This window comes from Centropristis striata, chromosome 1 (genome assembly GCF_030273125.1).
Source record: "Centropristis striata isolate RG_2023a ecotype Rhode Island chromosome 1, C.striata_1.0, whole genome shotgun sequence".
NCBI classification, from domain to species: Eukaryota; Metazoa; Chordata; class Actinopteri; order Perciformes; family Serranidae; genus Centropristis; species Centropristis striata.
Window position 1 is genome coordinate 856,334 of NC_081517.1, and position 15,017 is coordinate 871,350.

The 15,017-nt window shown below is 37.9% G+C and overlaps 1 protein-coding gene across 2 annotated transcripts; it reads right to left on the bottom strand.

Annotated features, from left to right (window-relative positions):
* Positions 1-1,830: 1,830 nt before the first annotated feature.
* knop1 (lysine-rich nucleolar protein 1) lies at positions 1,831-9,474 on the bottom strand. Of its 2 annotated transcripts, none has more exons than XM_059345955.1 (7): positions 9,385-9,474; positions 8,931-9,005; positions 7,483-7,551; positions 6,189-7,391; positions 6,024-6,083; positions 5,555-5,623; positions 1,831-2,261 (listed from the first exon to the last, which is right to left on the bottom strand). In XM_059345955.1, the coding sequence occupies exons 4-7, from the start codon at positions 7,347-7,349 to the stop codon at positions 1,950-1,952; spliced, it is 1,602 nt and encodes a 533-aa protein (XP_059201938.1). In that variant the 5' UTR covers positions 7,350-7,391; positions 7,483-7,551; positions 8,931-9,005; positions 9,385-9,474; the 3' UTR covers positions 1,831-1,949. The 2 variants fall into 2 exon arrangements, with proteins under 2 accessions (XP_059201938.1, XP_059201850.1); XM_059345867.1 differs by having other exon boundaries at positions 9,378-9,461.
* Between the last annotated feature and the right edge of the window lie 5,543 nt (positions 9,475-15,017).

The following is a 15,017-nucleotide window of genomic DNA, read 5'->3' on the forward strand; positions in this document are numbered from 1 at the left end:
AAAATAATAAATACATGTTATTTTTCTCTAAACCCTTTAGTGCTATTTATCAGTGTAGATGGTTTTGGTGTGAGTTATTTAAGAAGGCAGCCTTCTGACTACTTTTAAATACTCATTGGTGGTAAATCAGTGCATAACTGAAAAAAAAGCGTTTGACACCGTTGATCATGATATTTTAAAACTTAGACTGCGTCACTCAGGATTTTCAGAGCACATAGTTGCTTGGTTCTCAAATTATCTCAGTAATAGGTCCCAATGCATTAAATATGATGGTTTGTGTTCTGAATTTGTAACTGTCCACAAGGGGGTGCCACAGGGTTCTGTTTTGGGGCCCCTCTTATTTATCATTTATATCAATGACTTGGGTCTAAATGTGTCCGATGCAAATGTGCATTTCTATGCTGACGACACAGTTAATTACTGCTGTGGATCAACTCTTGTTCAGGCTGTTGAATCTTTGCAGAAAGCTTTTGTAGCTGTACAAAACTCATTAATTCACTTGAAACTGTTTCTCAATGCCGATAAAACAAAGCTTATGTTATTTTCTAACAGTAAAAAAATGCCTCAAATGTTTCCCCAAGTGTCCACTCTTGAGGGCAGCGAAGTAGAGTTGGTTCATATGTATAAATACTGAGGAGTCTTAATTGATGACTCACTCACCTTCAAGCCACACATAGAAAATCTTGTGAAGAAGCTGAGGTTAAAATTGAGTTTTTGTTTTCGAAACAAGTTGTTTTTCTTTTAATGTCAAAAAACGTGTCTAAAGTGTAGATGGTTTTGGTGTGAGTTATTTAAGAAGGCAGCCTTCTGACTACTTGTGAATACTCTTTTTGGTGTATTGGTGGTAAATCTGCATAATCCACATAGAAAAGGTCCACTTTCATTCCAGCTTTAAAACATTCTATGTACTGGCCAGAACAGACTGATCAACAGTAATGCAGGAAGAGAAATCATGTCATCTTTATGTAATCTTTTTGTGGTGTTGCTACACGTGGTGTAGTGGTTCACTGGTTTGATTCCATCTCTTCTGTGTGGAATTTGCAGGTTCTCTGAAATTGAATTATTTGTTACCAATTGTGATATTAGCTGCTCAACTATTTAACTGGCAGGAAAATCATCAAGCTATTCATTAAAGTAATGAACAGGATGAACTTTTTTTTACTGGAACTACTGAAACTGGAATATGGAAAACATTTATATGGACTCAGGGTAAACAGTGACTGACTGAATTCACATGAACTCTGTTACAATCTGTGAAATAAGAGGCGTCCAGGTTCCTGCAGCAGGAGGATGTTTAATATACAGTATGTACAAATGGCATTGTGTGGCGTGTTCGAACCTGGTCTCACAGGAATCCGTGAAATAGCCACGGATTCGCTTAACTCAAAATCCGTGGAATAGCCACGGAATCACTCAAATTTCCGTGAAACTGACACGGATTTCGCTACAATGCAAGTTAATGATGAAGTCATATCCCGTGGCTATTCCATGGATATTTGTTCCTATTGGTTTGTTCCAAGTCACGTGACTTTCAAGGTCCCGGCGGTCAGAACAAAAAACATGGCGGACAGTTCTCTCATTTTTAGTGAAAAAATCAATATTTTGACTTTGTTTCTGCATAAAAATGGATTTTGATCACATTTCTAGCCAGAAATATATGTTTTATTTTCTAAATCTTCACTCAGTGAATGTACATAATCACTTTGTATGTTGGAATAGCCACGGGATATGACTGTCATTCACTTGCATTGTAGCGAAATCCGTGTCAGTTTCACGGAAATTTGAGTGATTCCGTGGCTATTCCACGGATTTCTGTGAGACCAGGTTGCGTGTTCAGTCTGATATTAATTCATACACAAGTTTTAACAGTGAACCTGAGTAAACAGGTTGTTAATCTACAGTTAAAACTACACATACAAAAAACATTTTTGTACAACAACACACACTGATCAATCATCAAAGTGAACCGATCGACGTGAATTAACGTCGATGAAGAACTTCTTACTGGACGGTGGGGAGAACCCGAGTCCTGTCCCCCTGGTGCTGAAGTCCATCCTGCGTGACTGAGCCCGTTGAAACTCTCCCAGCAGGCCTTGCTGCAGCTGCTGCTGGGCGTCTCTCCCCAGAGCCATGTTAGCGTTAGCCTTAGCGCTGCTCTCTGCTGCCGGCTGGAAACTCTTCTTGAAGCCGCCCATCAGCCGGAGGAACTTCTGCTGCTGCTCGGAGCTTTTGAACTCGGCGGTGCTCCACTGGCCCAGTCCCTGAGGGCGGAATTATGGGGACAAATATGAGAAACAACGTGCAGCAAAGGAGCTCTCCACTGTTATTATACAGAACAGAGAACACACAAGATCTGTGTGTTCACCTGCTGCTGCTGCTTCAGGCCCATTTGCACAATTGCTGTAAGTTTTCACTGGTGTATAGTGTGTAATCCATCCATCCATCTATCCATCTATCTATCTAGCTATCCATCCATCCATCCATCCATCCATCCATCATCCATCCATCCATCCATCCATCCATCCATCCATCCATCTATGCATCTACAGTTGAAACCAGAAGTTTACATTAGGGCTGGGCGATATGGCCCTAAAACAATATCACGATATTTCAGGCTATTTTTGCGATAACGATATTCTTGGCGATATTAGGAAATACTTAACAAGATATAAAAAATATGAATATTTAGTCTGTATAAATAAATACAAATCTAACATGTAGTGTGAAGTGCAAATCTCAACAGTTGCCAAATACAAAAAAATACTCTTGACTCTTGAGTATGCGCAAAGAATAAAAATAACCATTTAGGGGTTCTGGGGGCATATTTTAATGACATTTTGTAAAGGAGAATAAAGGTTCTTGCATGTTTTATTTAAGGCATCTTATTTTGACAGTCTTCTTGTAAATTCTGTGGTGGATTCTGTTAACACACTGTGCTCTTATTTTGAAAGCTGCATGTGTTTAGCAACAGAGAGTAAGTAGCTTTTTGTGATTAAAACAACTTTAACCACGACATCAAGAAGTACGAATGTTGCCAATATCATGATATGCATTTTTTTTTAACCATAAAAAAAAAAATACCGATATTATCGTGAAAGATACGATATGGCACACCCCTAGTTTACATACACTACATAAAAAGACACATATGCTTTTTTTTCTCACTGTCTGACATGAAATCAGAGAATCACTTTTCCTGTTTTAGGTCCGTTAGGATTACCAAAATTATTTCTATTTGCTAAATGCCAGAATAATGAGAGAAGGATTTTTTTAGACAATTTTTTATTACTTTCTTCAAAGTCAGAAGTTTACATACACTAACATTATTATGCCTTGAAACTATTTGGGAAAGCCCAGATGATGATGTCATGTCTTTGGAAGCTTCTGATTGGTTTATTGACAACATTAGAGTTAATGAGAGACACACCTGTGGATGTATTTTAAGGCTCACCTGACTGTTATTATACATAACTAGTGGTGGAAGAAGTATTCTGATCCCTTACTTAAGTAAAAGTACTAATACAACATTGAAAAATTACTCCACTACAGTAAAAGTCCTGCAGTCAAAACTTACTGAAGTAAAAGTACAAAAGTATCAGCATCAAAATGCACTTAAAGTGTCAAAAGTGAAAGTACTCATTATGCAGAATGGACCCACTCAGATTGTTGAATATATTCTAAATATATTATCACATCATTTGTTTTAATGTTTTTATGTAAGCACTGTTTTAATTTTAAGATAGGACTCATTTAACAACTTAAAACTGTTATAAGATTTAATTAAAATAAAATAAAATAAATGAATCACTTTAAATGGATCATGTCTTTTCTGTTAAATCTCGACCTGAAAAAGTAACTAAAGCTGTCTAAAGCTAAATGTAGTGGAGTAAAAAGTGCAATATTTTCCTAAAAATGTAGTGGAGTAGAAGTACAAAGTTACATAAAATGGAAATACCCAAGTAAAGTACAAGTACCTCAAAATCTATCCTATTACTAATCAGTCTGCAAAAACTGTTGTATAATATTTCTGTGGGTCTTTTCAGATGTCTGATAAAATAACCCTGCTGATGTTCTCAGACTAAAGTAAACTAAAGTGTAGAACAGAAAGGCTGTGTTACAAACTGGGGAAGTGAAGTTTAGAGCATTTACCAGGAAAGGTTAGTCCAATGAAGATGCTGTTAAGTTGCATTGTGGGAAATGTAGGGTTTCCCAAGGTTTTTTTGTGCTTCACCAATAAACAAAAGTAAAAATCAGGAAATCTCTGTAACACCATGTATAACCATTCTTTTTCTCTCTCACACTTCCCCTGATCTTGTGAAATGTAACACTTAAAGCCCGGAGTGCCTTTATTAAAAGGGGACATATGCTCATTTTCTATCAGAGCATATTTCCCTGCTTTAATGTTCAAAAAACACTTTTCACATTTTCTTATATCTGTTTGAATATACCTGTATCACCCTCTGTCTGAAACACTCTGTTTTAGCATGTGTCTCTTTAAAACAGAAACAAAGAAGTAGTAAGTAGTAGTCAGTATATTATTCTATTCCAATGAGTCTGCATGTGACATAGGAATGAAAGCCAAATCTGAATGGTTCTGTAGTGCTACAGAGCTAACTGTTAGCCTATTAGCACATACACACTGTACTGCTACAGAGCTAACTGTTAGCCTGTTAGCACATACACACTGTACTGCTACAGAGCTAACTGTTAGCCTGTTAGCACATACACACTGTACTGCTACAGAGCTAACTGTTAGCCTGTTAGCACATACACACTGTACTGCTACAGAGCTAACTGTTAGCCTGTTAGCACATACACACTGTACTGCTACAGAGCTAACTGTTAGCCTGTTAGCACATACACACTGTACTGCTACAGAGCTAACTGTTAGCCTGTTAGCACATACACACTGTACTGCTACAGAGCTAACTGTTAGCCTATTAGCACATACACACTGTACTGCTACAGAGCTAACTGTTAGCCTGTTAGCACATACACACTGTACTGCTACAGAGCTAACTGTTAGCCCATTAGCACATACACACTGTACTGCTACAGAGCTAACTGTTAGCCTGTTAGCACATACACACTGTACTGCTACAGAGCTAACTGTTAGCCTGTTAGCACATACACACTGTACTGCTACAGAGCTAACTGTTAGCCTGTTAGCACTGTGCTACTGTGTACCTCGTTCCGCGACGCCAGACTGCACTAGGAAAGGGCTGATGTTTCTTGTTACCTTTGACTACTCGCTACTTCGCCGGCTTTTAAAAATGGCGCGTGTTGTTGTGCACGTCACATCCTGCTTAGCATCTATCCAATCAGCAACCAGGCTTTTTTCAGGGGAGAAAGATGGCCCTGCTCTTTGACAGGGCCAATAAACAGCCAGTCAAACGGCTGTTAGGGCGGCTCACATTCAGATTAGGGGCGTTTCTGTGAGGGGGACCCGCCTCATTCTGGGTGTTCGACTATAGTGGAAACACTTAAAATGATCCCTGTAAAAGGAAAACAGCTAAAGGTAAACTCCATAGTCTGGAGAGACACTGGTACTGACCGTAGGTTTGGCTGGTTCTTGAGGTTGAGATGCTTTATCAATCTCCTTCTGTAAAGCCTGTCTTCTTTCCTGTTGCAAACCAAAACACACTTTATTAAGTATTGTTGCATTAAACAGATATACCAACACATTTAACAGCTTTATTTGGACAAAAACATTTTTTTTAAATACAACAAAAATACAGCTTTTTAGGAAACGCTTATTCACTTATTTTGCAGAGTTACATGACAAGATTGATAATTCTCCTATTTTAAATAGCCAAGCTACCGTGTTACGACCTTAGTTTGAGGTCTAGGGGTAACAGGAAGTAACATATTTGGTAACATAAAACTATGCAGAAAAATGGCTGCATCAACAGCATCAAGAAAACAAATAAAGAGTGTTTTCCTTAATGTCTGTTAACATTAATGCACAGCATTAATTATCACACCTGACACAGAGAGCGACTACATTATGAGGGCGTGTTTACCTGGTCGATGGCGACCTCGTCAGTGTTTCCTGCTTTCTCTGACAGGAACACCACGTCCTCCTGAAACAAGAAAACACCAGCAAGGTTCACTCACAACACAAACAAACAAACAAATAAACAAACAAACAAACAATATCCAAGCAGTCACAGCCAATACACACTCACATGTTGCTCTTTCACTTCTTCTTTAATCTTCTTCTTCATCTTCTTTGCAGTAGTTTTACAGCTCTCGGCCTCCTCCTGTGTTTCCTCCGTGGAGCTCTTCTTCTTCTTCTTCTTCTTCTTCTTCTTCTCTGTCGTCGTGTCTCCATCAGCTGCAGCAACAGTTTCACTGCTGAGTGTGACCTGTTCTTCCTCCTCTCCCTTTTTCCTTTTCTTCTTCTTTGGCTCCGTCTCTTCTACTTCACTGACCTCCACAGAAGCTTTTCTTCCCTTTCCTTTCTTTCCTTTCTTCTTTGTCACCCTCTCCTCTTCTTCTTCTTCTTCTTCTTCTTCAATAACAATCTCAGTCTCTGTGGATTTGTTTTTATTCTTTTTTGATTTCTCATCTTTATCCACCCCTTTGCTCTTTTTGTTGTTTCCTTTGATCTGAGGCGTTCCTAATTCATTTTCTTTAGTACTCGCTTCCTTTTTTTTCTTCTTTTTCACCTTTACCTCTGTGACCTCACCTGTCTCTCCCTCAGGTGTTTCTGACTTCACTCCATTTTCAGCCACTTTCGTTTTAGCTTTCTTTTTTATTTTTTTTACACTCACTCCATCCAAAGCTTCAGTAGTTTCTTCATCACTAGTTTTCTTCTTCTTCTTCTCTTTAACTTGCTCTTCTATTCTTACATTTAAAATTTTGTTTTTTGTCTTCTTGGCTTTTTTTGGCACTTGCTGCTCTTCCTCCTCCTCTTTCTCTATATTTACTTTTTCTATTTGTACAGATTTATTTTTGCCTTTCTTCTCCTTCCTCTGTTTCTTTTCTTCTACTTCTTCTTTGACTAAATCCTCATCATCTGCCAGCTGCTTTTCCTTCCTCTTCTTCTTCTTTTTGCTGACTTCTTTGTCAGAACCAGAACCATCGACTTCATTCAGACATTCAGAGACAATTTTCCTCTTCTTCTTTTTCCTCTTCTCTTCCTTTTCACCACCTCCATTGACAGAATCTCCTTCTGTATCTATAACAATTATACCAACTGCTTTACCTTTCTTCTTTTCTTTTTTCACCTCTGCTTGGCTCCCATTATCAACACTAGAGTTTTTATTTTCAGGCAGAGAGTTTTTCTTGTTTTTCTTCACTTTCTTGACACAATTGTCCTCACTCTTCAGTTCCTCCTTCTTCATTTTCACCTTTTCCTCTGGCCTCTCCACAGATCGCTGGCTTGACTGGCAAGAAGAATACAATTATTGCAAGACAACACCTTTTGATAATATATTGAATTGTAAAACCAGGCGTATAGACTGTATGTGTGTGTACCAATGGTTTGGCCTGCTGTCTGGGCTGGGACAGCTGATCAATGTCTCTCTGCAGGGCCAGTCGCTGCGTCTGCAGGGAACACAGCAGAATAAAGGGACAAAATGTTTAAACTATAATATAAAAATGAATCAAAACCTGTTTTCATGGATCATACACTTATACATACACTACTGGTCAAAAGTTTTAGAACACACCATCTTTTCCAGAATTTAATTGAAAATGATGCAGTTTAATGTCTCAGTGTACTCTGAAATTAATGCACATTTGCAACATTTGAAATTCTTTATTGAGCATGATAGTGTTTTGAAAGTAAAAAAAAGATTCAAAATCACATTTTATGTTGAACTAAAGTACTAAAAAAAGACACAAAATGACCAAAAAAAGACACAAAATGACTAAAAAAAGACACAAAATGACCAAAAAAGACACAAAATGACTTACAAAGACATGAAAATAATTAAAAAATGGACAAAATAGCCCAAGACTCCATAGAGTTAAGTTGTTAACCCATTTCTTGTTCCCTGAAAAAGGCCTACTTGTATAATTCTGAAATGTACATTATTTTCCAGTTTTGGTTAAGCTTACCTTTTTTTATTTACCTCTGGCAGTTCACCACTTACCTTTGGACCCTTTCAAGCTGTTCATTTGACTTGAACTGCTTGAATTTCAATAAAAAACTGGAAAAATTGGGGTGTTCTAAAACTTTTGACCGGTAGTGTAGGTCTGCACATGACAGCCAATTCAATCTATGCACAGGTTGAGGTTTACTGCTGCTTCTACTCATCTAATCTTCATCATTCATCATTTTGTCCTTCAGTTTGTGGAGTGAGGCTGTAGAACAGACCAATGTCCCAGCATGATCCAGTTTAAAAAGCAGTACAAACACTTGTTTTTCACCAGGTACAGGGAGGAAGAAGGGCTTTAAAAATAAAAAAGAAGGAGTGTTTTCATAAATGATAAATTAATTATTTATGTATTTATTTATTTAATCTATTTATTTTCTATTTTTTTGTAAATGTGTATTATGTCAATATGTAATTTTAGGGGGGGGAAATGTTAGTTGAGTAGTGGAGAAGGTTTAAATCAGCATATTATGCGTCATCTTTCTCCTTTTCGGACATGTTGCTTTCACATTATAGCTTTTGTTTTGACTATTGCTGTTGTTGTTTTGATTATTCTCATTGGATTTGTTTGTTTTTCAGTTTACTTTGTTGTGTTTCTCGCACATGTTCGAATGAAATGAAAAAGCTGAACTAAACTACATTTTAGACTTTAAGAGATTCACTCTTGCTTAGTAATGTGTTACAAATTTTACATGAATGCGATTCTCAGACTTTGAACGTCTGCTTGTATTGTTTTTTCTGCACAATGTCATATAGTAAAAATGTATTAATCGTCAGGGGGGGAAATTGATTTAAAGTTGAATACCAGATGGTAAAAATCAGTACCTGGTCAAGGACAATCTCTCTGGATTTAGGAGCACACTTCTCAGAAACGAAGATCACGTCCTCATCGGAATCCGTCTGAAAAAATAAAATGTGAAACGTGTTGTGTTGTGTGTTTCAGTCCCACTGTTAGTGAGTTAATAATCCATGGCGCCTTCACTGGACTCAGTGAAGATAAACTGACTCACATCAAGTTAGCATGCAACACATTCAGAGTTATAGCGTGCTGAGAGCAACACTTTTCATGCAGAATGAGACTTTTTCCATTTTTATTTAAAGCACTGGCTGGTAAACCGTGCTGGCTAGCAGCTAACAGCAGCTAACGTCTAATAGCAGAAACATATTAAAACAATGAAGAACCAAACTAATCAGTCAGACAGACAGTTAGACTGTTTAATCATAATCTCACAGTGAACTATAAAATGTAAAGTTAATAAGCGGTTAACTTACTTTGTACCTTTTAGGTAGTTCACGTGGATAGCAGTTTACTTTTTTCACCCGGAAGTAGTTTCTCCTCCTTCCGGTTAGTGACGAGCCGGGCGTCCGTAGCAACCAGCGGGGAAGACTTTCCCGGTTGCACCGGACTGAGCAACCGGAGCTAAGCAACAGGTAAGCCCGCCTTTTTTTTTTGTGATCAATTTTTGATTGTTTTTTCCATTTAGTTTAAAACAAACAAACAAGCATCAATGACGAAAAAAGCATCAATTGGGCAATAATAGCAACACCAACAAAGAGTAGTAGTGTAGCGCAGCGTTTCCCAACCTTGGGGTCGGGACCCCAGTTGGGGTCGCGAGATGATTTTTGGGGGTCGCCAAATCATTTTGGAAGTCAGCTCTGTCTCCACTGTGTTAAAGTGTTCATGTGTTTTAGTCTTTTTGGTAATTTTGTGTCTTTTTTGGTAATTTTGTGTCTTTTTTTGGTAATTTTGTGTCTTTTTTTGGTAATTTTGTTTCCTTATTTTGGTCAATTTGTGTCTTTTTATAGTCATTTTGTGTCTTTTTTATCATTTTGTAGTCAATTTGTGTCATTTTTGTTATTTTGTGTCTTTTTTAGTCATTTTGTGTCTTTTTTTTTATCATTTTGTGGTCAATTTGTGCCTTTTTGGTCATTTTGTGTCTTTTTTTGGTCATTTTATGTCTTTTTTTAAATCCTTTTGTGGTCAATTTATACCTTTTTTGGTCATTTTTTGTTAATTTTGTGTGTTTTTTTGGTCATTTGTGTCTTTTATTGGTCATTTTGTGTCTTTTTTGGTCAATTTGTGTCTTTTCTTGGTCATTTTGTGTCTTTTTTGGTCAATTTGTGTCTTTTGGGTGATCTGAACTGTGCGTGTGAGATTGTGTTCAGTGAGTGGGGGTCGCGGACAACATGCATGTTAAATTGAGGGTCGCGACTCAAAAAGGTTGAGAACTACTGGTGTAGCATAACAAACAAACAAACAATAAATAAATAACAAAGGCAATACTACCAACCAAACATATCAACAATATTGAGTGTTGAAAAATAAGCCTCAACCAATACTGCCCTCAAAACCCAAACACCCAAAGGGCCCTTAAAGGGGACTGGACCTCTTAAATGGAGTCAAAGCTGAAAGAAACTCAGAATAAGCTTGCTTTTTTAATCTTATGTTGGTTTATTTTGGTTTTGTTGGTTGATTTTAACAATGAAACACTTACTTGTGAAATTAGTTACTTGTGAGCGTCTGTATGCCATTTTTTGGATGTAAAACACTAAACGGTTGGTTAAAATAAAGCTAATGCTAGCTCAGCCAGTTTTTAAAATATAATTTTCCCCTTTATTGAACCAATAAATTCACAAAGACGCAAAAATACAGAGCATGGCACAGTTACAAATAATATTAATATGTAAACACATACACTCATCTGCCACTTTATTAGCTAGTAAGGTGTACCTAATAAAGTGGCGGTGTGGTCTTCTGCTGCTGTAGGTTGGACATGTTGTGTGTTCAGAGATGGTCTTCTATCATCTCAAACCAGTCTAGCTTTGACCTCTGGCATGAACAAGGCATTTCAGCTGCTCACTGGATGTTTTCTCTTTTTTGAACCATTCTCTGTAAACCCTAGAGATGGTTGGTAGTTCAGCAGTTGGTGAAATACTCAGACCAACTGGCACAAACAACCCAGGAACATTCAAAGCCACTTCAATCACTTTTTCCCCATTCTGATGCTCTCTTTGAACTTCAGCAGGTAGTCTTGACTATATCTACAGGCCTCAATTGAGTTGCTGCCATGTGATTGGCTGATTAGATATTTGCGTTAATGAGCAATTGAACAGGTGTACATAAAAAAATGGCCAATAAGTGTACAAATAAACACAAATATAACTGAATATAACTATTAATAGATATAGTAATAGGAAATAACAATCAAACCATGGTATAACTAGGTAAACTAGCGGTGACTATGATAAAGATGGAGCTGTGGTGTCAGTATGATGATGGTCAAATGGTTAAAAGGCTTCTGACACATCCCTGTCTGATCATGGCAGCCTTTCTGCCACGTGTCAAATGTGAACGACTTGTACCAAGATGTGATTCGACAACACTTGATACAGACGGGTAATTGAGGCATTCCTCTTTTAATCTTTTCATCTTTTAATTTGTGCCTGGAGTCAGTCTAAGCCAGTCCCCTCACCTTCAGCCTCACAAGTTAAAGGGCCATTACCAAGACCATCTTCTGCTGAACCTGGTCTCACAGAAATCCGTGAAATAGCCACGGATTTCGCTTAACTCAAAGTCCGTGGAATAGCCACGGAATCGCTCAAATTTCCGTGAAACTGACACGGATTTTGCTACAATGCAAGTTAATGCCAGTCATATCCCGTGGCTATTCCATGGATATTTGTTCCTATTGGTTTGTTCCAAGTCACGTGACTTTCAAGGTCCCGGCGGTCAGAACAAAAAACATGGCGGACAGTTCTCTCATTTTTAGTGAAAAATCAATATTTTGACTTAGTTTCTGCATAAAAATGGATTTTGATCACATTTCTAGCGAGAAATATATGTTTTATTTTCTAAATATTCACTCAGTGAATGTACATAATCACTTTGTATGTTGGAATAGCCACGGGATATGACTGGCATTAACTTGCATTGTAGCCAAATCCGTGTCAGTTTCACGGAAATTTGAGTGATTCCGTGGCTATTCCACGGATTTTGAGTTAAGCGAAATCCGTGGCTATTTCACGGATTCCTGTGAGACCAGGTTGTTCTGCTGCATGTGCATGTGCCTCTACACCATCTTGCACTTGCAACTTCCGCTGGTCATCTGCAGCCCAGAAATGTTGCTTCATCATCTGGTGGGCAGCCAGTGCAACAGCAACCATCCTTATGGTTTCCCATTTACAGCAACAAACTTAAAGCCTTTTCCATCAGCACCAGCCTCAGTGTTCTCATGGAGGTTGGCTGTATCCACTTTCAACCTCAGCCTCTGCCTGCTACTTCTAAATTTAAAACCACCCACGTTTACCAGCTGAATCCCCATCTTCTGACTGCAGCTTCCAGGAACCAGCTGGTGTCTCCTGCCTGCTGCCTCTCACAGCCAACTGCAATACCAGCATCCAACTACAGCCCATCAGCTGTTAGCAGCTTTAAAGGAACACTTCACCGTTTTTTCATATTAAAACATGTTATTGGGTCAAGTAAGACGAGTTGATACAGACCTCTTGCGTCTCAATGCGTGCACTCAATCGCCCTGGCGCGCGGCGCCACTTGGCTAGCACTTAGCTTAGCCCAGTTCATTCATTAGGATCCAAACAGATGGACAGTTAGAAGCGACCAAACTCCTCCACGTTTTCCCTATTTAAATACAGCTACACGAGTAGTTAAACGGCGCAGTATGGCGACACAAAATAAAACGTGGCGCTTTTCTAAGCGGATAAAAAGGAGAACTATAATGTATGGCGGAATAGCACTTGGGAGCACTTCGACTCGGCGCAGTAATATCATCACTCCTGAAAAATCTTCTCCCCTCAGGAGATTATTATTATTTTGTGTGGCCATACTTGGTCGTTTAACTACTCGTGTAGCTGTATTTAAATAGGGAAAACGTGGAGGAGTTTGGTCGCTTCTAACTGTCCATCTGTTTGGATCCTAATGAATGAACTGGGCTAAGCTAAGTGCTAGCCAAGTGGCGCCGCGCGCCAGGGCGATTGAGTGCACGCATTGAGACGCAAGAGGTCTGTATCAACTCGTCTTACTTGACCCAATAACATGTTTTAATATGAAAAAACGGTGGAGTGTTCCTTTAACCTGCAGCCTCTCTGCTCTCAGCCTCCAACCTGCAACCTGAGCTAGAGCTCCCAACCTCCATCTACAGCCTCCAACAGCCAGAGGATTTAAAGTGCCATGACTTGAATATGGCACAGGTTACTTTAAAACACTCCCACATGCAGCGAGGGATTTTAGAACAGCTGCTCCGTTGCTATTTTTGATGGATGGAGCTATGAGGAACTGGCTCACGATTCAACAACACAGAGGGAGACATCCTGCATGTCTTCATTTCCCTCAAACCATCCAAACTCCTTATACTTGTTCTAAATGATACAGAAATACCATAACACAATCTGACAAGTGTGAAAACCATTATGTACTGTGTAGAGTCCCAATGATCTATCTATAGGTTGATTTTATGGGTTTTATATCGGATCAGATCACAGACAGATTGGTATCTGTTGATATATACGTGCATATAGGTTTTCCAATATGTGCTGATTCGAAAATCTTTTTTATAGAACATTTTATGCAGAAAATGTATGATATAGAAAGGTGTCAGCTATTCATTTGAATTGTATTTATTGTTAATTAAAAGGTCAGCTATTAACTGATACTGGACATACACTGATAACTGTCTATTTAGCTATTTGTTTTATTTTAATTTATTCTTATTTAAATGATCAGCAGTGCGATACATTGTATTGATAATAATAGTAATGTGCAATAATGTGAAATATACTTTCATAATATATTAATAATATTTGTTTGAAAAGCCTTCTGGGTACTTTTCAATAGTCATATTGGTGCAAAATTGGTGCACAACCCACATTGAAAAAAACATTTTTTAAAGAAAAAAATTAGATCAGCTCTGTTATCTGTTCTTGGTGCCTTTCTCTCTCACTGTAAAATCAGTATCAGGCTCAAAAAATCCCATGTCGGCCGGGCTCTAATTCTTTGTTTGAAATGAGCAAAACCCACTCTGATTCTGTAATGTTTTATAAATATATATTTTTAAAATGTGTTATTTTTCAACACCCAGTTTGTGTTACCAGTAGGTAACTTGGGAATAAATGTATTTATTGATGTGTGCACTCTAGACATCTTTATGGAATAATCTTTACAGAAAAGCACACATGGACATCAGTATTTAGTGTGAAAACCTTGCATTTGATAATTTGCTTGTGATTCATGTATTTGCAGCTTCTATGTGTTTTCAAAGTTGTGAGGGTGTTTTTTGTATTAGTTGCAATGCATTGAGCTCTTTCTGTTACTATACACTCTACTCTTCTGTTTTCACAGTCATTCATTTGTACAGCTGCACCTCTAAGAAGTAAAGAGGCCTATAGTAAACTGGATCCATTAGTGCAGTAGTTCTCAACCTTTTTGAGTCGCGACCCCCAATTTAACATGCATGTTGTCCACGACCCCCACTCACTGAACACAATCTCACACGCACAGTTCAGATCACCCAAAAAAGAAACAAAATGACCGAAAAAAGGAAACAAAATAACCAAAAAAGACAGAAAAAGACGGAAAATGAACAGAAAAGACAGAAAATGACCAAAAAAGACACAAATTGACCACAAAATGATCAAAAAAAGACACAAAATGCTCAAAAAAAGACACAAAATGACCAAAAAAAGACACAAAATGACCAAAAAAGACACAAAATTACCAAAAAAAGACACAAAATTACCAAAAAAGACAGAAAATGACCAAAAAAGTAAACAAAACGACCAAAAAAGGAAACAAAACGACCAAAAAAGGAAACAAAATGACCAAAAAAGACACAAATTGACCACAAAATGATAAAAAAAAACACAAAATGATCAAAAAAAGACACAAAATGGCCTAAAAAG

Bases quoted from the DNA above. Each gene is read 5' to 3' on its own strand.
- knop1 (XM_059345955.1), bottom strand. From the start codon at position 7,349: ATGAAGAAGGAGGAACTGAAGAGTGAGGACAATTGTGTCAAGAAAGTG. The intron at 5,624-6,023 runs GTAAACACGCCC...GGTTTGCAACAG, and splicing joins ACGAGGTCGCCATCGACCAG to GAAAGAAGACAGGCTTTACA. The intron at 2,262-5,554 runs GTCAGTACCAGT...TTCCGCCCTCAG, and splicing joins AAGAACCAGCCAAACCTACG to GGACTGGGCCAGTGGAGCAC.